The sequence below is a fragment of the Leopardus geoffroyi genome, chromosome X (genome assembly GCF_018350155.1).
Source record: "Leopardus geoffroyi isolate Oge1 chromosome X, O.geoffroyi_Oge1_pat1.0, whole genome shotgun sequence".
NCBI classification, from domain to species: domain Eukaryota; kingdom Metazoa; phylum Chordata; class Mammalia; order Carnivora; family Felidae; genus Leopardus; species Leopardus geoffroyi.
This window is the reverse complement of record NC_059343.1, coordinates 94,914,929-94,940,770: the sequence shown is the minus strand read 5'-3', so window position 1 is coordinate 94,940,770 and position 25,842 is coordinate 94,914,929. Positions and strand designations below refer to the sequence as shown.

At 37.0% G+C, this 25,842-nt stretch overlaps 1 protein-coding gene across 2 annotated transcripts in view; it reads right to left on the bottom strand.

Moving 5' to 3' along the window:
• The window catches only part of HTR2C (5-hydroxytryptamine receptor 2C), a 289,469-nt gene that overhangs the window by 57,354 nt on the left and 206,273 nt on the right, over positions 1-25,842 (bottom strand). The window contains exon 5 of one of the 2 annotated variants that reach the window (XM_045471406.1): positions 5,709-5,909. In XM_045471406.1, coding sequence (XP_045327362.1) covers positions 5,709-5,909 — 201 coding nt within the window. The remainder of the gene's footprint in view (positions 1-5,708; positions 5,910-25,842) is intronic. The other variant, XM_045471407.1, reaches the window with a different exon arrangement.

Below are 25,842 nucleotides of genomic sequence, written 5' to 3'. Positions count from 1 at the left end.
TTGGCCATTTTCATATTTGGTTTTACATCTACCATCTTGCTATGAGTTGATGTAGAGTGGTTCCGGGACCTACTACTGAGTGAAGGACATCGACGCGTTAACACGTATGTAGCATTTTGTCTTTTATATAAGAAAAGAGGGACAATAATATATGTGGGGTGGTTTCTGGAAAAAATAAACTCCAGAAATATACTCGAGAAATGAGTGAATGGGTTAGCCAAGAGATAGAGGAGAGAGTGACATGTCTCTAAGTCACTATATTATTTGTGTAGTTTTGACTTTTGGAACATGATATATTTTTAAAATTTTTATTTTAATTCTAGTTAGGTAACATACAACGTTATATGAGTTTCAGGTATACAATATAGGAATTAAACAGTTCCATATGTCACCCTGTGCTCATCACACAAGTGCACTCCTTAATTTCTGTCACCTATTCAACCTATACTTCCTACCCACGTACCCTTTGGTAACCATCAGATTGTTCTCTATAACTAAACATATATTTCTTGCTTTGATTCTCTCTCTCTCTTTAATTTTCTTCCTTTGCTTGTTTGTTTTTCTTCTTAAATTCCACATATGAGTGAAAGCGTATGGTATGGAACCTGATATTAAGATTTTACCTGTTGAAAAACAAAGTCAAGGTAAATCAATATTGAGTGTATACCGAAACCAAAAAATCCCGAACTGTAAACAATTGGTAACAAAAGAACCACACAAAAGAAAAAAATTCAAGCGAATCCAAGCATTCTGAACACAATGCTTTGACTACAGACCCTTGGTGGGAAACATTCTAAAGAGAAAAAAAAATAATTGTAGCAAAATTTTTAAATTTTGTTTTATTTATTGTACTGGTATGAGGCTAGAAATTCTGAAATGAATTTGTTGTATTGTAGGATTTAAAAAATATAAATAAATATGGGGTCCCTGGGTGGCTCAGTCGGTTAAGTGTCTGACTTCAGCTCAGGTCATGATCTCGTGGTTCGTGAGTTCGGGCCCTGTGTTGGGCTCTGTGCTGACAGCTCAGAGCCTGGAGCCTGCTTTGGATTCTGTGTCTCCCTCTCTCTCTGTCCCTTCCCCGTTTGTGCTCTGTCTCGCTCTCTCTCTCAAAAATAAGTAAACCTTAAAAATTTTTAAAAATATAATTAAGAAATAAATAAATTGATGCTTTTGGGGACCACGTAGCCCACAGTGAGAAATATGCGGACTGATAAGTAATTAGGAAAGTACCAGAAGAATCCTGTGTTACTGGATGGGGACGAAAGGCGTAGACATCTAAGAGCAATAATGTCCTCATAGTCATGACCATACCTGGGTTCCATATCTTGTTTTATAAAACAATTGACCACTAAAAAGACCAAGGGTTCCTTGTCTGAGAGGACTGATTTCAGAACTGGGGCATGGAAAGCAAAAGGTGAAGCTGACATAATTCATGTCAGAAAGTAAGATCTGATGGTACATGTTAAAAGGAGTTCTCAAAAAAGAGTCCAGGACAATTTGAGGACCAAAAAAATTAAGTATAGTAATGACTTAAGCTATACTGGCTATAAAAGAAATCAAAAGTGTTTACCAGTATGAATAAATAAATACAAAGAGTGGGAGGGAATCATAAGGAAAATTATCATTTTATAATCATATAATGACAAATGACTTAGGGAAGAATTATCAATGGATTCTAAGTCTATTGGGTCAACGTTTGTTGGAAAAGAATTTCTTAATTTCCAAATATATGGAGATTTTCTGGTTATCTTTTGTTAAACATTTCTATTTCGTTTGAATTTCTGCCAAAGAATATACACTTTATGGTTCCAATACTTTGAACGTTATTGAGGGGCACCTGGGTGACTTAGTTGGTTAAGTGTCCAACTCTCGGTTTCGGCTCAGGTCATGATCAGGTTTGTGCGTTCAAGCCCCGCGTCGGGCTCTGTGCTGAGAGCATGGAGCGTGCTTGGGATTTCTCTCTCCCTCTCTCTCTGCCCCTCCCCAGCCCGTCGCTCTCTCTCTCTCTCTCTCTCTCTCTCTCAAAAAAAAAATAAACCTTGAAAAAATTTTTAAAAATATTTAGAATTGATTTACAGCAAAGTATACAGTCAATTTTGATAAATATTTCTTGTTTAAATGATGGGAATATGTATTTTTCACTTTTCAATGAATTCAGCTTTGTTCATTGCTCTCATACAATTATTGAAAAGGGTTTGTTAAAATTTCACACCATGATTGTAGATTTGTCTACTGTTCTTACAGTTCTGTCCCTTTTTGATTTAGTAATATCGAGGCCATATTATTATACACATACAAGTTCATTATGCTATGTCTTTCAGATGAATTAAATCTTTTATCATTACGAAATAAACTTCTTTCTTTAAAATATTTTATTTTAGTGAAAAGTGTATTCTGTCAGATTATTAATATAGCTCCACAGTCTTTCTGTTGGTTAGTGTTTGTGTGGAATACATTTTTCTATTTCTTACTTTCCTTATGATTTATATATGCCTCTTATAAACACATAGGTGGATTCTGTTTTCAAACCCTGTCTGACAATCTTAGAATATTTGGTTCATTTACAATTAATATAATTACTGATATATTTGGTTTCAATCCTGCCATCTTAGTACGTGTTTTATATTTTTCCACCTGATGTGTGTTACTTTTTCTCTTTTATTGCCCTGTATTGGATTTGCTTTATTACTCTATAATATTCCTCTGTAAATTTGGAAAACACTCCTTTTCTGTTAGTGAATACCCTTGAATGTACAAATTATACTTTCTTCATCAAAGCTTAATATTAAAAACCCCTTTTTTCCTTTCTCCTGGACAATGCAAACAGTTTACTTTCAACCTTTCTTACTTATGTGCTATTGTTTTGTGCATTTTAGTTCCATACATATTCTAAGCCTCGGAAGTCACAATTATTATTGTTTCATACAGTTAATGTTCCTCATATTTAACCACACATTTACTATTTGCTCTTTTCTTCAGGGATTCATTAAAAAAATTTTTTTTGAGGGGCGCCTGGGTGGCTCAGTCGGTTGAGCGACCAACTTTGGCTCAGGTCATGATCTCGCGGTTCGTGAGTTCGAGCCCCGCGTCGGGCTCTGTGCTGACGGCTCGGAGCCTGGAGCCTGTTTCAGATTCTGTGTCTCCCTCTCTCTGACCCTCCCCCGTTCATGCTCTGTCTCTCTCTGTCTCAAAAATAAATAAACGTTAAAATTAAAAAAAAAATTTTTTTTGAGTATAGTTGACACACAATGTAACATTCGTTTCAGGTGTATAACACAGTGGTTCGACAGTTACCATTTTCATTGTCTTTGTTTCCTGATTCACTTTTTGTCAGCTCATCGACGTTGTCATTTTGACACCTAGCTTTCATTGTTGCTGTTGCCAAAGCATTCATCCATCTTCTCAGGGCTCCGTTGAAGTTGATCTCTTGATTTTTCTGTCTTTAAAATTGATTTTTTTCTTCTTTTTTTTTCCTGCAATGGTGTTATGGTGGGTCTAAATGTTGGTTTCTTTTTATTCATTCTGCTTGAGACCTGTTGAGCTCTTTTAGCGTGAGAATCAGTTTCTTTCTTCAATTCCAAGAGCCATTATTTCTCCAAATCTTGCTTTTCTGCCTTGCAAAATTCTTTTCTCGCCTTGGAAAACTCTTCTCACTTTGTACTGTATGTCTATTCTTAGTCTTTCTTCTCTCTTTTGTATCCTTCCAATTCTTTTTGCTTCGTTTATCACAATTTCTTCCAATCTACCTTCAGTAATGCTCTTTTTTTTTAGTTGTGTCTAAACTGCCTTTGAGTTGTTAGGTTTTTGTGTTATGCCTGAGCTCCAGATTTTCCGGTTGTTTCTCCAATCTTCAATGTTCCTGTTTATGGTTTGTAGTTTCTTGTTGAACTATTTCATTTCAGCGTGTAATTTTCATATGCATAATACAAATAGTTCTTTAAAATCTATGTGTGGTAATTACCTTGAGTGTCTGTGAGTTCGTTTGTATCATCTTTTATTATGTTGTAGCTGATTCATGTTGCCTTCTCTCTTCATGTGTCTGTTTATCATTGTATTCCAGTCACTGGAACCGAAAAGTATTAAAAGAAATCATGTGAAGTGTAGAATGTTTTTTTTTTTTTTTTGCTATACTAAAAAAATGTAGAAACATGAAAAAATATGAAAACATCTTAACCCCCTTTTCAGGATTCAGATTTCTATTGGTTACCCATGTCGAGGGTGATTTAAGCCTGGCCCATCCTTATTTCTAGAGTAGAGACCTTTGGCATCCTAAAAATAAGCTCCAGTGGGTTGATCTTTGCCTGCTCTGTATTCCTGCTTTGGATGTTCTTTGCTTGTGAGACAGTGAAATTTGCTTCTCCACCTGTGAGTTACATCTTCAGGTTTGCAAATACATCACTGGCAATGGTGACTCAAAAGCCATAGTTGTTCTTCTTGGATTTCTGTCTTTTTCTGGATCCCTCACTATCTTATTAGCTTCTCAATGCTAAGAGTATTTTTCCCATATTTTTTGTTCTCTTTAACACAACTATTATTGCAGATTATGCACGTGTCAGTAGACGCTGATGCCCCTAATCCTCTCAGTTAATATAGTTGTACATTTCCTTTGTAAGCACCAGAAGAGCCGGCATCTTTTTAGATGAGCTCTTTGGAGTGGAGGAAGTAAAAATCTGCTAGCCCTTGAATATGTAGGTCAAATTGTGTAAACGGATTCACTTTTTATCTGGGAGAAGTTTTCTTGCTTTTTATCCAAAGGTATGCATGTGTGTGTTCACCTGCAATAGAATAGTCTTAAAACTTAAATTTATTTTATCAATAAACCCAGAGTCAAAATCTTCAGATGATATCCGTGAAGACCGTATGGATGTCTTGATCGTGTTATGAACTTTACCAGAACCTTTCATAGAAACATAACTTTGAGGAGGAATTATTTAATGAGACACTAAATGTAAGTTCCAACTGGAAGAGGAGGGAAACAAAAGGGAAAAGTAAAAAAAGAAGATTGCAAAAGCCCTTACATTCTAATTGGTTAAGTTTTGTGACTTGAACATTAGCATTGTTAAGGCATTTGTGAATATCTCAATCATAAGCCATAAGATGATCATTTCTCTCACTTCAACCTCCCCCAAATCCTTAAAAAAAAACAATGGATTTTTTTTTTCGTATTGTATAACCAGAATCTAAGAAGATATTTAAAAACAGCGACATAGTGTATTTTAGGTCAATTAATGGCATAAATTTAGACATGTTTCCTTCATGAAGAGTCATGTGACACTATTGATTTTGCCACTTAAGAAGATAGGAAGGAATAAAAATATTAAGGTTAATGTTCTGTGATAGATTGATCTTTTCCAAGACTTAAATGCTACATTTTAAAAATTTAGATGACCAAATATCTCTGTCATCTTCAAATCGTTTTAAATGTCTCAAAAGATTTTGCATCTGTGTTGAGGAATTCATTGGCATACGGGTGCATAAAATACTTGAGCGGCATAAATAGAAAGTTCACATGTACATATTAGCATACATGACATTTCTTTCATTATTGTTAACCTAAATATCAGATAAATAGGTTAAGAATAATTCTTAAATAGGATCCCGATTAAACGCAAATGTTACCAGTCGACGTCTGTTCGTTGTTCACAGTACATAATCCGAAAGTATTGAGCATAGCCGCTGCAATTCTAATGGCCAAGAAAGTTATTTACCTATAGAAATTGCCCAAACAATAGCAATCTTCATGATGGCCTTAGTCCGCGAATTGAAACGGCTATGCTCAATAGGATTACGTATTGCTACATACCGATCCAGCGAGATAGCGCAGAGGTGCATGATGGACGCTGTTGAAAATAAAACATCCAAAGAAATCCAGACGGGGCACAAATATCTAGGTAGTGGCCAGACATAATCTGAAAGAGAAAAGAGAGAAGACAAGAACATATTATCCAAATCGAAATGTCTACAGTCTTACATTTTAGTCTATTTCTTTCCTCTCATAAACTACGCTTTTTAAAGTAAAGTGGAATTTGGCTAACATTGTTTTCCATAGGAATGATGATGATGACAGTGATTATGTCAATGCCTTCAGTGTTACATACATTATTACTTTTTAAATTTTGTTAATGCGTAGTTATTTTTGAGAGAGAGAGAGAGAAAGAAAAAGAGAGAGAGACAGCATGAGTCGGGGAGGGGCAGAGAGAGAGACACCGAATCTGAAGCAGGCTCCAGGCTCTGAGCTGTCAGCACAGAGCCCGACGTGGGGCTCGAACTCAGGGACCATGAGATCATGACCTGAGCTGAAGTCGGGCGCTTAACCGGCTGAGTCACCCAGGCGCCCCCATACATTATTTTTTATTGTGATAAAATTTATAAAGTCTAAAGTTAATCATTTTAAAGTATACGTTCCTGTGGCATTGAGTACGTTTACAGTATTACACAAGCATCACTTCTTTCTAGTTCCAAAACATTTCATCCCTCCAAAGGGAGACCATTATTCACTAAGCAATCACTCCCCACTCTCCCCTCCCCCAGCCCCTAACAATCTAATCTGCTTTCTGTCTCTATGGATTTGGCTAATCAGGATATTTCATATAAATGGAATCCTAAAACAGGTGCCTGGGCTTCCTTCACTAGCATACTCTTTTTGAGGTTCATCCATTTTGTAGCATGGATCAATACTTTATTCCTTTTCATGGCTAATGTTCTTGGTTGAGATGTTTTTGATGCTGTCGTAAATAGAATCGGTTTTTAATTTCCTTCATGCACGTTCATTGCTAGTATGTAGAACTATAACTGCTTTTCATGGGTTAAGCTTGTATCCTGCAATTTGCTGAATTCATTTATTAGATCTAGTTTTGTGCGTGAGGGTTCATTAGGATTTTCCATTTATAAGACTGTGTCATCTGTGAATGGAGATAATGTTAGATATGCTTTTCGAATTTTCCGTTGCATTTTATTTTCTCTCTTGCTCAATTACTCTATATAGAATTTCCAGTACGTCATAATCTGGCTTTGATATCTGGATATTGCTGGTCTCATAGAATGAATTACAAAGTGTTCCCTCAATGTTCTATTTTGTAGGAGTTTGATAAGAATTGGTGTTAATTCTTTAAATGTTCACTAAACTTTGTCAGTGAAGCCATGTCGTCCTGGATTTCTTGTTCTTGTTTTTTTCTCTTCTCTATTTTGTTTATCTCCATTTTAATATTTACCATTTTCTTTCTTTTGATAGTTTGCGTTAAGTTTGTTATTCTTTTCTAGTTCCTTACGATCCAATTTCATTTGTAATTTCTTCTTTGATACATTGGATATTTAATAGTGACTGTGGTGTTTAATTTCCACATATTTATGGATTTGTCAGTTTTCTTCTGTTACTGATTTCTAGTTTCATTTCATTTTGGAGAAGATACTTCAAATAGTAATATTAAAAAATGTTTTAAATGTTTATTTATTTTTGAGAGAGAGTGAGCAAGGGAGGGGCAGAGAGAGAAGGGGACAGAGGATCTGAAGCAGGCTCTGTGCTGATAACAGAGAGCCCAGTGCAGGACTTGAACTCATGAACCATGAGATCATGACCTGAGCTGAAGTCAGATGTTTAACAAACTGAGCCAGCCAGGTGCCCCAGTAATATTTAAAAATGTCATTGTTTGTTTTGAGACCTGATATATGATCTATCCCAGAGAATGTTCCTTGTGCACTTGAGAAAATTGCTGTTTCTGCTGTTGTTGGATGGGGTGTTCTATATATGTCTGTTGGGATTAGTTGCTTCATAGCATTGTTCAAGTCCTCTGTTTCCTTATTGATCCTCTGTCTAGTTGTTCTATTTATTCATTATTGAAAATGGGATATTCACATCTCCAAGTGTTATTTTAGATCTGTCTTTATTTCCCTTAATTTTTGTCAGTTTTGCTTCCTATATTTTTTGGCATCTGTTGTTAGGTGCATATATATTTGTAATTATTATATCTTCTGGATGGTTTGAACTTTTTATCAATATATTATGTCCTTCTTTGTCTCTCAGAACAATTTTTGTCTTAAGTTCTATTTTGTTGGATACTAATATAGCCACCTTGCCTTTTTTTTTTTTTTTAACGTTTATTTATTTTTGAGACAGAGAGAGACAGAGCATGAACAGGGGAGGGGCGGAGAGAGAGGGAGACACAGAATCTGAAACAGGCTCCAGGCTCTGAGCTGTCAGCACAGAGCCGGATGTGAGGCTCAAACTCACGGACCATGAGATCATGACCTGAGCCGAAGTCAGATGATTAACTGACCGAGCCACCCAGGCGCCTCACCACCTTACCTTTTTTTGGTTACTGTTTACATGGAATATCTTTTCCATCCTTTTACTTTAACCTATTTGTGATTTTGAGTCTAAAATGAGTCTTTTATTGACAGCATATAAAGAAAGGTTCTCTTTTTTAAATCCATTCTGGCATCATATGTTTTTAACAATTCTGCTAATCTTTGTCTTTTAACTAGACAGTTTTGTTCATTTACAATTAAAATAATTACAGCTACAGAAGGATTTATTTCCATTATTTGTTATTTGTTTTTATATGATACATACCATTTCCCCATAAATTTTTCTGTTATTCACTTTATTTGTGATTAATTGATTTTTATAGGGTAACTTTTGATTTTTTCTTATTTCTTTTTCTGTACATTAGTTTAGTTTTTTTTAACTTGGGAATTAAAGTGATAACCTTAACATTCTAACAACCAAGTTTTAATTAATACCAACTTAGTTTCAGTAGTATGCATTTTGCTCTTTTGTATCTCTTTCTGTCTTTGTTATTGTCACAGATTACATCTTTACACATTGTGTGGCCGTTAACGTACATTTATAACTATTTTTTTTACGTATTTGCTTTTTATAAAAAGATAATAAACCAAAGGAGTACTCCCAAAGCTAGAAAAGAAATAAGAAGGTAAGTGGTCTCATTAAATTAACCTATATGAAAAGATGAAGGACCGTAGAAAAGTTTAAAAGTTACCACAGTTCATTTCATAAAACAATATAGTGTCGATATCAAAACCTACCAAACACTGAAAAAAATGAGACTAGAGACAAATAGCATTCGTTAATACAGATTCAAAGTTACAAACAAAAATTAACAAATAGAATACAGCAAAGTGTCAAAGCAATAATACATCATGGAAAGACAAAAATTATTTTGTGTATAACATTTTATGATATTTTAATAGATATTGAAGAATAGTTTGACAAAATAAGGAAGCTATTCTTAATTAAAATTTTCATTATATTGTGATAAAAGCAATCCCCTTAAATTGTATAATTTACTCAAAACCAATAACAAATATTACAGACAATAATTCAGCAAATACATTTCAAGTACATTAAGTTCAGAAATCGGACAGGACAGAAATGTACAGATAAAGACCTTAAAGTAGCTATCATAACCATACTCAGTGATGGAAGCGTGGATGCTCTTGAAATAAACAGAAAGAGGACATCTCAAAAAAAAAATAGAATTTATAAAAAAGCACCAAATGAAAGGTTAAGAGTTGAAACAATATATAATACCTAAAAGAAGAAAATCACTGAATGGTCTTAATAGATGAAGGGAGATGACGGATGAAGAGTCATTAAAACTGAATATAGATCAACAGAAATTATCCAAACTTTAGAAGAGTGAGAAAAAATGGAAAATAAATGAACATAATAGGGACCTTTGGGACAATATGTATATGTGTAACGTTTGTGCCATTGGACTCTGAGGAAAGGAAAAAAATGATATGGAAAAATATTTGAAGAAATAATGGTCTAAAACATCCCATATTTATGAAAAAAACATTTACAGATTTAAGAGGTTCTACCAAACCTAAATGATTAAACTCAAAGATAATCATGCCTAGAAACATCATAATCTGGTGAAAATAAAGATAAAGCAAAACAGCTGAGGTAGCTGAGGAAAATGACTCTTTCCCATGTAGGGAGCAATGGCCTGAACAACTTCAGATTTTTCATCAGAAATCATGGAGGCCAGAAGGCAATGTAATCATAATCCAGAATTCCATAGCGGGTGAAAATATCTTCAAAAAAATGAATGTGAAATAAAGACATTTTCATATGAGAGGAAACAAGGAACTGATTGCCAGGAGACTTGCTTTAAAAAGTGCTAAAAGTCATTCTTCAGAAAGAAAAAATTAGATGACAAGAAAATTTGTAAACTTCAATAATGAATGAAGAACAACAGAACTGGTAAATAATCTGGAAAATATAGTAGAGTATTTTTCTTATTTTAGGTCTTTCGAATATATGTGACTGTTAAAAGCAAAAATTATAACTTTGTCTGAGGAGGTTCTCAATGGATACAGACGTATCCCATATTACAATAAAAAAAGGGGGGGGGGAAGATAAAGGGATCTATATAGCTATAAGGTTTTTATATTCACTTGAAATGATAAAATAGTAACAGTAGGGGAATTGTGAAACAGTAGGTATGTATATTTTAATCTGGAGAGTAATCACTAAAAAAAACTGTACAAAGAAATATAGTACAAAATCCAATAGATCAATAAAAATGGAATACTAATGTAAAATGCATAAATGCCAAAAATAATTCAGAAATATGAAAAAAGGAATAAAAAAGAGATAAATAGAAAACAAAAAAATAGTAGACATAATTTCCAACTAACCAGTAGTTACACTAAATGTAAATGGTATAAAGTATAAATTGTATCAATTTAAGGCACCAGCCACGTTGGATTAAAAAGAACAAAAATAAATAGGACCCAATTATATGATGTCTATAAGAAACCCTACAAGTTTGAATATGATGATATAAATAAATACACAGTAAAAGGATGGAAAAAGATACACAATGAAACAGTAATCAAAGGACTACTGGAGTTATTATATCAATATCAGAGTAAATTTCAGATCAAATAATATTACTAGGAATAACAGAAACCATTTTATAATGATAAAGTTGTCAACGCATTAATGGTATGTAACAATCCTAAACATTTATATACCTAATAAAAGAACTTCAAATTTCATGAAGCCAAAAAATGATAAAAAAGAAAAAACAAATCAAAAGTATAATCACATTTATACTTTGAGATTTCACCATCCTTTCTTCAGTAATTGACAAAAATAGGCGGAAAATTTAATGACGTAAAAAAACTGAATAGCACTAACAATGAACTTGACTAAATTGACAGTTATAAAACACCATACAATAGGAGAATACACAGTCTTTTCAAGAGCTCATAACAAATTGACCAGAAAAGACCATATGATGGGCCATAAAATAAATCTTAACAAGTTAAAATGATCAATATGATGCAATGTAGATTCTCTGACCTTAACACAATTAACCTAAAAACCAATAACAAAAAGTTATCTTGAAAAAGTCCAAGTATTTGGAAATTAAACAACACAGTTCTGCAAAACTCATGTTTCAAAGAGGAAGACTCAAAGTCAATGAAAAAATAATTTGAACTAAATGAAAATTTTAAAAAAATAGGTCACAATTTGTGTGATGGTGCTAAAGCAGTTCTCAGAGGGAAATTTCTAACATTAACGGTTTATTTTAGAAAAGAAGAAAATCTGAAAACCATGATCTAAATTTCCATTTTGAAGTCCTAGACAAAGAAGGGCAAATTAAAGTCAAAGTATCAGAAGAAAGGAAGTCATAAACATAAAAGCAGATGTCATTGAAATTGTGGAAAGACAATAATAGACAAAAATTCGATGAAACGAAATCTTGGTGTTTTGAAAAGATCAATACAATTGGTAAACTTCTAGACAGATTGAGGGAGAAATAAAATTAGAAGGCAGAAAGAGAATATTTCTGCAGCCTCCACACACAACATAAGGGAATTTTATAAACAGTAGTTTACCCATCGATTTGCACGGGCATTTTGGGTCCTTAGACATAAAGCCACAAATTTCTGAACCATGCCCTGAGTTCAGAATCCCAGCAGAGAATCTGTGCTGCTGAGGGAAAAAAAAGGATGCAAATGTTTTGGATCTTCAATCTGGAGTCAGCCTTTTCCTTAGCCTAAGATTGGCCGATTTGCCACTGACTAAAGAGTGCCAAAGCCAGGAATGGTTGACGGGAGACTTAACCCAGATTTGAGTGCATAGCAAATAACCCCTTTTTGGAACTTTAGAGTCTTCGGCGATGGCCTGGTTAACATGGCCTCTAACTTAAAGTCTGAAAAACTCAACAGCTTCCAGGCTGTCACTCAAGTTGGTACATGACAGAACCGTCTGCCAGCAAAGGTTCCTATAGATCAGTATTTCCCATCTACAGGTCCATAGTGAAATTTTCTGCAGCCTATAGTGAAAATTGGGAAAATAAGTATAAGAGTAGGTTTTAAAAATAAAGCTGTATTTATTCCATTTAAATGACTTATTTTTATTCTGAGATTATATCCTCCCTATAGAATCCAGAAGTAGAAGACCCCAGCCCGTAGGATTGGTTGGATTTTGCTTTACCATTTTATTCCTGACCCCTTATTTTTGAGAACTCAGGTCTGCTCTTGGTTATTTCCTATCACCTGGCCTTTGACCGAGTTCCCTGGATATGACCGGATACTGCATCCGACATCAATTATATCTTATAAATGCTTTCGGAAACATGCCACTACCTTTCTCCCTTAGAATCATACCCACCTCCTTGGAACTTGATCCTTCTGCTGATTAGACTGTTTCCACCTACTTGAACTTGATTCAGAATTGCTGAATCTTCTCTGTACTACAGCTCCAAAATCTTTTGCCTGTGACGTTGAGATACTTCTTAAATTTACTGTGAACGTGACCTTGAGCTTACACGACCACTTGACCTTGACCCCGAGTTTACAGATCCACTCCCATAACTCCTGCCTTTTATGAGCCCAGGCGATAGCACTCAGCGCCCTACCCTCTACTAAATACATTTGTCACAGAGCTTTTCTAGTGAGACAGCTCAGCACCTGTATCTCCTTGACACGTCGATTTTATGGTTCTTCGGTGAGGCAGCGGGGTTTCTGGCGCGTGTCTCGATGAAGTGGGCGGGGAGATGGGACATCCTACATATGCAACCAGCCCCCTTAGTATGAAATAGGGATTTCCTGGCAGCACTATGCAGGATGTTCAACCTCCCCGCCCATGTGATGGTTAACTGCTGCTCCATGAAGTTCCACTTTCTGTTGAAGAGCTTGTTGTTGATGCTTCTCTGTGCAGACAATTTCATGAAGGCCTCTTCCAACCTGATCTCCGGTTCCTGACGAACTGGCTGTGGTTACTAACAGCCTAAATGATCTAGAAGCCTGGTAACTAATACCCCACGTCTTATTCGAACTTTAACACCCTATTCTGACAACATAATTTTCCATCAACTTAAATAAAAAAGGAAAATTCTCTTGGCACCTGAAAAGTTCAGTATGATGTATACAATCTTTTGAAAAACACCCCTGGTTTGTTCCCCTGAGAGAGTCCCACACTCCAGAGATCCTGGAGTTTTCCATATAATTTACAATTTTGTTCCTTGCAAGCTGACCTCAAGTCATAGGGTAAAGATTTCCATTTCTCTGCTGATATTTAAAAAAAATTTTTTTTAACATTAAAAAGAGAGAGAGAGAGTGCACGTGCACAAGTGGGGGAGGGGCAGAGAGAGAGAGAGAGACACAGAATCCAAAGCAGGTTCCAGGCTCTAAGCTGTCAGCACAGAGCCCGACATGGGGCTTGAGCCCATGAACCGTGAGATCATGACCTGAGCTGAAGTCAGACACTTAACCGACTGAGCCACCTGGGCGCCCCTGCTGATATTTTCTTTTCAGTAGAAGACTCAACAATTGTATGGAGCGTGGGTGGTGGGAAAGAAAGAAGGACATGGAAGAAATCATGAATATTTTCTTGGTGGTCTTTGCCTAACCAAGTGTACATTAATGAGGACTTCTGCTACTTGTACTACCCGGCTCTCCCTTCTCAGTAGCAGGAGGAAGAGAAAGATATAATTGTGGCTTTTCCTCTATGCCTCTAGATTTTCTGGCTTGGGTTTTGGCTTCACTTTATTAAACACACCGTTAATCTGGTCCTTATTTTCAAAAGAAAAAAATATAGAAGCCAATTTGACCATGTCCTTTGATGTAAGGTGATTTATACTAGGAGAAAACAATATTTTTTTAAAGTAGATCTAGTCTTCAAATTTTCAAATCTGGACCACGCTCACAGGATTAAAATGAGCTAACTCTCCTAGGTACTTGGATGATAAGTAACACGACCACTCCATCATTTTAATGTTCATTAAAGATCAAAGTAAAATGTAAAATGTTCTTTTGAATAATATTTCTACATTAATCCTTTAAATTTCTAATAACATAGTCATAAACACTAAAAGCCACATTTTGTTAAAGATTAGTATTATAAATAATGAGAAACTTATTCCTGATGAACTAATTCATCGTTAGAAATTTTTTTAAGCTCTACACCCCATGTGGGGCTTGTATTCACGACCCCAAGGTCAAGAGTCACATACTTTACTTAGTGAGCCAGACAGGTGCCCTGAACAGTAGAAATTTTTAGGTTAATGTTTCTAACTTCTTCTGTTGTTATTGATTCATTTACCACGGGATTTGGTGGGATACCTTTTTTTCTACATACATTTTAAGCTAAGATCCAGGATACAACCTATAAAATCAAGTTACTTTTATCTTAAATTTATATATTAATATTTGCCAACCAATCTACTCAAGTCCAAATTAATAGCTACGGACACTAGCGTCAATAATATGCATCAGATACCAGCATCAAGTAGCAATCATGCTTTTTTATAATTCAGAGTAGAGCTAGGTCAAAGAGTTACCAGCTATAACCAGTCAGATCACCTTAGTAACTGCTGTTAATGAACTTGTAAACTGAACCTATACTTGCATTTGCCTTCCCTAATTATTGATCCTTTTGACTCCTTGCAGCAATCACCCAAGGCTTGGAAATACATCTCCCACTCCAGGTATTTGACCTTGAATGCCCTCATGATCTCTTTTCTTTTACATTGTCAGCTGAAACTAATATCTACTCGCTACTTTCCATATACTCAATTTTCAAACATCCTCACATCCTAACTTTTTCTAATGCTTTATGCTTTTTATTTATTCTCTATTTAAGCAGTTCAGTCTGGAGAATAATGAGTGGATTAAAAGCGACTGTGAAATTTTAATTACCAAAACAGAAACTCTAAACTTCTAAAGCTTCTACCGGGGACCGGAAAGTAATACTGACATATAATTTCATAGAGAAAAACAAATTATACTATATATATTTTAATACATACATTGTGGTTTATAATTATTGCCATTTAAAACCTATTTTCCTAGGGGCACCTGGTTGGCTTAGTTAAGTGACTGCCTCTTGATTTTGGCTCAGGTAATGATCTCAAGTTTTGCAAGATAGAGCCCCATGTTGGGCTCTGTGCTGACAGTGTGGAGCCTGCTTGGGATTCTCTCTCTCCTTCTCTCTCTGCCCCTCCCTGCTCTCTCTCTCTCTCTCTCTCTCTCTCTCAAAATAAATAATAAACATTTACAAAAAATTTAAAAAATATTTTCCTAAAATTTCCACAAATTTGCTTTAAAAACCACAAAACCAGTGATGATGTGTTTTAGGAGCCAAGTATTGAAGTAACTACTAAATTGTATAACAGAACTGTCCTTTTCAGGACCTTGAAATTGAAAAACTTTCCAGTACATTATTCACCTTGTCAATATGAACTCTTAGTGTGGTAGAAATGGTAGACAAGTATTGAATATGCTAGATATGGTAGAATAATATTGAAATGGGTTTTAGGAGAACTGGTGTCTTTTATTAATTTATGAAATTGTTCTTTTCCTTGTTCCAAAGAAACTTAGAACATTTTAATTATGTGTTGTTAATTTATGTATTTGTCACTTAACTAAGCCAACCGGGTGCCCCTAGGAAAATAGTTTTTAAATGGCAATATGTATGTATTAAAATATATATAGTATATTTCCCAGTACCTAAAGGGTGCATGGCAAATGTATGTATTAAAATATATATAGTATATTTCCCAGTACCTAAAGGGTGCATTATATACATTGTTCTAAATAAACCTATAGGCGCATCGTATAATGTAGTATTTTAACATTAATAATTGTCTCAAATATTTTATGCCAGCCATTTAGTTCTCTTGGAAGTTTTTATGTTTAGATTTCACTGCAATTATGTTATCCCAGTTTATTTTACATTATTTAAAAAAATTTTTTTTTAACGTTTATTTATTTTTGAGACAGGGAGAGACAGAGCATGAACAGGGGAGGGTCAGAGAGAGGGAGACACAGAATCTGAAATAGCCTCCAGGCTCTGAGCTGTCAGCACAGAGCCCGACGCGGGGCTCGAACTCACGGACCGCGAGATCATGACCTGAGCCGAAGTCGGCCGCTTAACCGACTGAGCCACCCAGGCGCCCTATTTTACATTATTTAAAAATGTTGCCACGGTCAAGTTATATATTTCTATGTAGCCAAACCTGTCAGTGTTCTTGTTGGAGTCAATCTATGGCTTTCTCATCTCAGATGTTAGGTAAATAGCCAATGGTTGAATAAATAATCCTATTCGTTTCTTCTGGTTTTTCTTTGGCTGGGTTTTAAAGAGTCGACTTTTAATCTTCCTGGCATTTCCTTTTGAGTATTTTGTTTTAATTTTTTTTTTCAACGTTTATTTATTTTTGGGACAGAGAGAGACAGAGCATGAATGTGGGAGGTGCAGAGAGAGAGGGAGACACAGAATCGGAAACAGGCTCCAGGCTCCGAGCCATCAGCCCAGAGCCCGACGCGGGGCTCGAACTCACGGACCACGAGATCATGACCTGGCTGAAGTCGGACGCTTAACCGACTGCGCCACCCAGGCGCCTTTTCCTTTTGAGTATTTTGTGAAGCGAGTTGAGTTTCCGAATTGAACATGTTTTCTTTTATCTTTGATTTTGACCCCTCATTTCTCATAAATAGTAAGGTCCATTGCTGTACTTTTTTTCTCTTTTGTTTCTATCTGTTCACTCCTACAACCACACGTTATCATTGTACTGGCTGTTGGCTTAGAATATGTTAAAAAAAATAGTGTTCTACTGCTGCCTTTGGAAGTGTTTATTAGGGATATGCGCTGAAGTTTATTTAAATGATTTTCAGCCTCTTCCCGGATGACCTATAGTGTATTGTGTTTACCCTACTGTAATACCATATTATACATTTTATAATACAGTGAAAACCCTTGCATTCATTAGAAAAAAATAAGAAACTAGCACTAGTTAAGTATACTTTTTTCTAGGAAACTTTACATGGATTATAATCATTGATGCCTCAAAATAGCATTATAGGGGCTCCTGGGTGGCTCAGTCTGTTAAACGTCGAACTCTTGATTTCCTCTCCGGTCATGATCTCATGGTTGTGAGATCAGCCCCGCGTCACACTTCACAATGGGCATGGAGTCTGCTTGAGATTCTGTTTCTTTCTTTCTCTCTCTCTCTCCTTCTGTTCCTCCCTCGATCTCTCTCTCTCTCTCTCTCTCTCTCACAAAAACAAAAACACCGAAAAACCTCCACGTTATAATGTAGCTACAGATTGAAACTAAAAACCCTGAGGTTTGGTGATGTTAATGCTTAAGGTGATACTTTTGATAATTTGGACTTAATGTACACCTCAAAACCATGATTCCACCCTGCTTATTCAATTTATATTGCACTTCGTTTAAAATTTTTATTTTATTTTTTATTAAAATTTTTTTTAATGTTTATTCATTTTTGAGAGACAGAGAGAGAGCAGGAGCAGAGGAGGGGCAGAGAGAGGGGGAGACACAAAATGTGAATCGGGCTCCAGGCTCTGAGTTGTCAGTACAGAGCCCGGTTTGGGGTTCCAACTCGTGAACCGCGTGATCGTGACCTGAGCCGAAGTTGGACCCTTAATTGACTGAGCCACCCAGGTGCCCCTAAAATTTTTCTATATTAGTAACTAGGAGTTCACTGTATCATGAAGAGAATAACACGTAAACACAAATTTAAGTGCAATGAGTTAAGTACTATCACAGGTTAGTGCACATGATGTTCTGGAAATACTGAGTGTGATATACTTAACTCTCCCCAGGTTTATGAGATAAGGCTTCTCAGAAAAGGCTGGGGAGGGAGGAAAGTGAAGTTTGGAAGCAGTAAGTGATTTGGGCAAAACATCAAGGAGGTCAGAATGATAATGACGTCACAGAACATGATATTTGTGTATGAAAAAGTTAAAGAGCTGGAAGGAAGAACTTTACACAATGAGCCCCACTTACCCACAGGGGATACATTCTAAGACCACCAGTGGATTCCTGAAGCTGTGGACAGTACTGAACCCTGTATATACTATGTTTTCCTGTACTTACATACCCGTCATAAAGTCTAACTTACAAATTGGGCGTTTGAAGAGATGCTCCACCATAACTGATAATAAAATAGAACAATAGAACAACATACCATAATAAAAGTTTTGTAAATGTGGTCTCTCTCTCTCTCTCAAAATATCTTACTGTACTGCACTCACCCTTCTTGTGATGATGTGTGATGATAAAATGCCTGGGTGAGGAGATGAAGGGAGGGGAATGACGTTAGGCTTGTGATGCAGCGTCAGAAGGAAGGACCATCTGCTTCCGGCCTGTGATTGATGGTGGGGAAGGAGGGGTAACTGGAAACAAAACCACAGACGAGGAGGACTACTGAATTGAGAAGTAGGAAGTTGACTATAGAGGTAGAGCAGTCCTTAACTCTTGACAAATTAAAAGAATAGCAATAGCAATACAAAGCATGTGGCGCTTGGATTTCCAGAAAGGTTGCGCTTAAAAAAAAAATCGTGTGCTGCTACATTATTTGGCAATAACTCCAACTATACAGTGTCCTACACTGCCAATTTTTTTAAGTTGATACAGATTTTCTCATCCTCCAATTTCCCTTGTCCTCCTAATGAGTTAGAAACCATGACTGGGGATGAGTCAAGATTTCCTTTTCCCATTTCCCCGTTCTAACTGAGGAGATGAAACCTTGGTTGAATTTTAGTATTGCTTTGCATTCTAGTCCCACCATTGTAGTTTTTATAAGCATTTAAAAATTCTACCATGCGTTCAGCACTCCTTATTAATTTCCGGGAGGGTCTTACATTTCTTTTTGTTTGCTATTGCGGGCCTGATACGCAACTTGAAAACTGGTCTCTAGCATGTTTACAAATGGTTACCTTAAGGTAAACCAAAAGGTATTCTTCTAGCTTTCACACGGAGTTGAGGGAAAATATCAAGGAGAGAGCTGGGCCTTCTTGCCTGAAGTAGCATTATAGTTTTCAAGACATCATCCAAACATCCCTTTGGTCCTTCTAAATATAATACATCGATTTTGAAAGGAAGTAGGATGACTTTATGGCCAAATAGATCAAACTAAAGCAGTGTCGAGTAGAAGCGGACAGAACGAAAAGTCTCATAGAGAAGGCCCTCTTCCAGTTAACATTCTCTGGAAAACCTGCCAAGGAGGAGTAAAGCTTTATTTTAGGGAGGGACAGAATTGCTAACAACGCAGAATACCATTTATTGTGTAATTTGCTCTGTGGTACTTGATAGACGAACCCAGATTTTCTTTCAGCCAGGGGGAACAATGCATGGCTCTAGTTTGGATCAGGAGAATTTATGTTTTGTTATGATCCGCCATTCTATTAATAACTGCATAACATTACAGATGTTGGTTACTTAATATTACTATATATTCTTAGTGGTACTCAAGTCACATTTTCACTTTCTACTAATTAATTATATGCAATGTCTGTTGTCCTGCCAATTCTGAACGCTGGTTACGTGCATATGAGGTACAGTTTGGGGTTATACAATTTCACAGGAAAATCCCTAAGATGATTACAAGCATTAAGAACGTAAGTCTATAGGAATTCGTTAAACAGCTAATGTTGCTTAACTTCCATGATGTATTATTGCTTTGACACTTTGCTGTATTCTATTTGTTAATATTTTATGTGTAACTTTGAATCTGTATCAACGAATGCTACTTGTCTCTAGTCTCATTTTTTTCAGCGTTTTGTAGGTTTTGATATCGACACTATATTGATTTATGAAATGAACTGTGGTAACTTTTAAACTTTTCTACGGTCCTTCATCTTTTCATATAGGTTAATTTAATGAGACCACTTACCTTCTTATTTCTTTTCTAGCTTTGGGAGTACTCCTTTGGTTTATTATCTTTTTATAAAAAGCAAATACGTAAAAAAATAGTTATAAATGTACGTTAACGGCCACACAATGTGTAAAGATGTAATCTGTGACAATAACAAAGACAGAAAGAGATACAACAGAGCAAAATGCATACTACTGAAACTAAGTTGGTATTAATTAAAACTTGGTTTTTAGAATGTTAAGGTTATCATTTTAATTCCCAAGTTAAAAAAAAACTAATGTACAGAAAAAGAAATAAGAAAAAATCAAAAGTTACCCTATAAAAATCAATTAATCACAAATAAAGTGAATAACAGAAAAATTTATGGGGAAATGGTATGTATCATATAAAAACAAATAACAAATAATGGAAATAAATCCTTCTGTAGCTGTAGTTATTATCTTAAATGTAAATGAACTTGAGTAATGAGATCATAACCATGTCATGAGGGATTGGGTTACTCTGAGATCTGATATCTGCTTTTTAAAAAAAAAATTAATAATGAATTATTTTTTGAGAGACAGAGACAGAATGAAAGCAGGGGAGGGTCAGAGAGAGTGGGAGACCCAGAATCTAAAGCAGACACAGCTCTCAGCACGGAGCCTGATGCAGGGCTCGAACCCACAAACCGTGAGATCATCACCTGTAAAATATCCCTTCTTTAGACTCCTGAGACAGTACTTGATTCATCTGGGAAGCCCTTCCTAAAACTGCACGTATGGAGTTAATTATTCCTTATATCTTCCTGTAGTGCCCTCAGTATATGTATCTCTATCCTGGCATATACATTTTACCGTAATTTTCTCTTTATCTCTCTTTATCTTTCTCTTATAAACTTCTCGATATGACAGCCGGCCTCAGTGCTCTGTAATGTTTCACATAACCTGGTTAGTAACAGAGAGGTGAGTCTGTACGTGTTCTGTGATGTCACAATTCCCTAGGTTACTGACTTAATCGGCCCCACTCAGACCCTGGAGCAGTGAGAAATGGACCCATTCGTGCCTTCGGAGCACCTCCCAGCCACCTCTTGCCCTCTGTGCCAGGCTGCTGACCAGCTCCTCTCACTGCATACGCTCCTGGAACCTCGATTTTCCGGCATCCTTGCGGCAGAAGGAAAATATGTGATTGACTAGAGACATAATTTGTCATTCTGTTTGGAAGCAGGATATCTGCTTTTGATCTTCCGTATCTCATCGCAGTTCTAGACTCCCCTGCATCAAAATCTTCTCCTGTGTTGTATCTCCTATCGAGGGCGAGTCTCGAGCCTATCGAAAGCACCTAATGTGACATCGCCAACAGTTGCCTCAAACTGTCCGGATACTCTGTTTGAACTGTTGTTTGGTATCTTAGACTTGGAATTTTGGGTCAATCTGCCGCACCAGGCTCTAAGATGGGGATAGCGTTTTTCGCTCGACTAGAGATTTTCATCCGTGGGGCGGGACGCCATTTTGTGAATGCAACTAATGTAACGAAATGAAGCTCTGAGGTCTTTTTTCACTTCATAAATCTGTAGTATATTTCAAAAGATGAATCACAAACTTGGGGCGCCTGGGTGGCGCAATCGGTTAAGCGTCCGACTTCAGCCAGGTCACGATCTCGCGGTCCGTGAGTTCGAGCCCCGCGTCGGGCTCTGGGCTGATGGCTTAGGGCCTGGAGCCTGTTTCCGATTCTGTGTCTCCCTCTCTCTCTGCCCCTCCCCCGTTCATGCTCTGTCTCTCTCTGTCCCAAAAATAAATAAACGTTGAAAAAAAAAATTCAAAAGATGAATCACAAACTTAAGTATTAAAGTACGTTGTGTCTGGTAAAAATATCCAAATACTTTTCATGCTAGTTGGTACTTTTACGTATATTTAACCAAATATCCACTATCTGCCATAATAATTAATTTATAAAATGGTATCACTTGGGAAGATTGGAAGTTAGTATCAGCTACTTCAATTCACTAACCAGTTATTTGAGCCTAACAAGATGGTATTTTCCTCATTCTCTTTAAACATATTCTGGATTTGTCCATGTTACTAGAGAATGTCTTCATAGAATATAGCCTTGTTTTCATAATGTAGTTTTGTTAACTGTATAAACCATGTATGGGATGGGGGGAAATTGGGGTAACCAAGGAAGGAGTCACAGACCCTTGGGGGTAGCTACCACTCTAGATAATGTTTCCTTACTATAGAAATCAATTTAAGCGAGTAAATAACCATTCCCGGAATAGTAAGAGACGGAGAGAAGATAGTAGGACTAAAATTCATGGTTGCACGAAGTAGATGGTCAAAGTCATTAACACTAGGAAGAAATGAGTGTTTGACCACAAAGAACCTTGAATGTTTGGATCATGTACTGGAATTGTTAATGGATGACTAATGAAGGCGCATGCTGGAAACAACTTGCCAGGAAGCAAAAACTTTTCCATGAAGAAGCTTCCTGTAATAACTCCTCTCCTACCTTCTACTCAGACTATGCATTTAGAAATATACTGAAACAAAACATTTAGCCTTGATAGGTGAACTGCAGATTTAATATGCTAATATATTTCTCAGTGAATTAAATCTCCGTCATGAGTGCTTGCGAATGAGAACATATTACCAGGGCCCTTGACTTTTCATTAAGGCAGATACTGCCATGATTAAAGGGAGGAGAAATGCCACATGACGGTAAAGAAGTGTGTAAGGGTTTCCCGGATGTTATGAGCGCTCTATATGTTTTGTGATATGAGTGCTCCATTATGTTCTTTTTTTTTTTTAATGTTTATTTTTGAGAGAGAGAGAGAGAGAGAGACAGAGTGTGAGTGGGGGAGGGGCAGAGAGAGAGGGAGACACAGAATCCATAGCGGGCTCCAGGCTCTGAGCTGTCAGCACAGAGCCCGACACGGGGCTCGAACCCACGATCCGTGAGATCATGACCCGAGCCAAAGTCGGATGCTTAACTGAGCCACCCATGGGCCCCTCTATATGTTCTCAGAACAGTTCATTATATTACCCTTGTCATTGTCCTGTTTACATCTCTTTTGTTACCCGAAGACTTTAAAGCATTCTATAAACATCAGCATGTTAAACTTTCAAAAAACATGAAGAGGGTGTCTGGGGGAAATTACAAAAAGGCAAAATTGGTGTTTGGGCACTTTCTTTACTTTTAAACTGTTTCATTCATAACATCTATATTTTATTTTATTATTATTTTGAAAAGTGTATTTACTTTTGAAAGAGAGAAAGAGCTGGGAAGGGCAGAAAGAGGGAGGGAGAGAGAGAGAGAGAATATCCCAAGCAGGCTCCATGCTGCCAGCCCAGACCCCAATGCAGGGTTTGAACTCATGAACTGTGAGATGGTGACCTGAGCCGAAATCTAGAGTCAGATGCTTAACCGACTGAGCCACCCAGGTGCCCCAGCATCTATATTTTAATTAGGCATTTTGAATTAAAATTAAACTCTTATTATTTGAATTGTGGGGAATGGCAAGTGATGGGGAAATATTTTCAGTGGTGTGGGAAGGCAAAACGACTTTAGCGGTGTCCCTCAACTCACACCGAGTCAGAGACCTACTCAGACCTTCAGGAATTCCAAGGCTTCCAGGAACACACATAACCATTCTCTCTACATAAGCAGCTTTTTCAGCTCACTATGCCACATGTGGTCTATTTCACGACTTAGTATTCTCTATAATACACTGTAAAATATTTCTATAAATAAGTTTTAAAATCAGAAACTAGAAATTTTAGCTGGACCACCATCATAGAATCCTTTTGGGGCGAGGTGTAGAAACTTTTCTAGGTTTTTGTTTTTTTTTTTTAATGTGATGAAAGGCTTGCCGTGGGCAGGGAGGCAACAAAGGCTAACCTGGGAATGAGGCTGTATGTCTACAGTTTGAAGACCACATGAATCACATGCCAAAAGTCTGAGAACCGGGCAGGCAGAGGACAAAAGAGTAAAAGGCAAGAAGAAGTGACTAGGACGTAAAATGGAGCATTCTGGCACCCCTTGGGACACAGCAGGAGAAACACAACAGGGTAAAGCCTCATTTAACCCACGGGTACCTCTGATGACTCCAATCCTGCCTCTTTCCTTTAGATGAAATGAACTATTTGACCATATTCCTACTTTGTCCCCTGGATGCTGATTGACTTCTCTTTTCTTTGGCATAGCTTTTTCACAAACAGAAGAGCATTCCTCCTGGGATGAAAACATTCATAAAATCTGAAGATCAAGGGTTTAAAGTGTAGGAAAAGCTTGCAGCCTGGATTTTAGAGTTGGATGTCATTAGTAGATGGCAGTTGAAAATATGAAAGTGGATGGATGTGTTTGCCTGGGGTAAAAATGTAGGGGGAGCAGACACCAGACCAAGGACTTTGATAGCTTTTTGAATTACTTTCTGCGAGAAATTTATGTTACTGCAACAAGTCCCTGGAAATACCAGTTGAAGGCTTTCGAGAGACCACCAGCATAGAACACTGTTGGACAAAAGCCTAGACTACTTGTCATTTGAGACCACTTAAAATTGATCAGCATCCTATAGGCTTTTGGGGTAAGCAAGTGTTTAAAAAGTCCAAAACTTTCAGCTTTCCTCCTACTAAAAAGGAGATTACGGAAGCTTATGCATCTCCTAAAGCCAAAGTGTTCTAAATTTTTATTTCATTTTTTTGGATCGCTTTAATGTCTTTTGGCTACTGCAAAAGTTTATAAAAACAGAGTCATTATCTACAATTTGAACATTATGTCATTTCAGAAGGGACTATTTCTTAATGATTTTCATTCTTTTTCGTCTCGACGTTATATGAAACAGAACCATATTATTCTTAGATTGAGAGCCCGCTTTTCTTTTTTTTTCTTTAGAGAGAGCTAGCAGGGGGGAGAGAGCTAGCTAGTAGGGGAGAGAGAATCTTAAGCAGGCTCAACACTCAGCGTGGAGCCCGAGTAGAGGCTTGATCTCACGACCATGAAATCATGACCTGGGCCAAAATCAAGAGTCAGAGGTTTCAGTGGTGGAACAGCAACATGTATTTAATTGCTAGTTTAGCCTTGCACCTTCCTGGAGCCATTCCTAGAACGCTTCCTCCTCCATTAACTCCATTCCCTTTGTGTTCATAAGAAACCCTGGCCTAGATCTAACTTTGCAATTATGCCACGTTGGATTAAAATGATCCACGACTGTGTCACTTTCCTCCATTACAGTTCCTACCGGCAAAAGAGTATGTTTACTAAACAGAGAACCCAGCACACTTTAGGTGCTCCATTTAAGATTTTTAACCTGCTTTTTATTTCTTTTGAGAAAGAGAGAGAGCGCGGGGCAGGGGGTCGTGCAGAGAGAGGGAGAGAGAGAGGATCCTAAGCAGGCTCCGTGCCTTCAGCACAGAGCCTGATGCGGGGGCCCGATCCCACCAACTGGGAGATCACGAACTGAGCCGAAATCCAGAGTTGGAGGCTTAACCGACGGAGCCACTCGGGTGCCCCCCAGGTGCTCCATTTACTGTTTGGAAAGACAAACGAATGCACAAGATTTAAGTGTTTTTTTTTTTTTTTTTCAACGTTTATTTATGTTTGGGACAGAGAGAGACAGAGCATGAACGGGGGAGGGGCAGAGAGAGAAGGAGACACAGAACCGGAAGCAGGCTCCAGGCTCTGAGCCATCAGCCCAGAGCCCGACGCGGGGCTC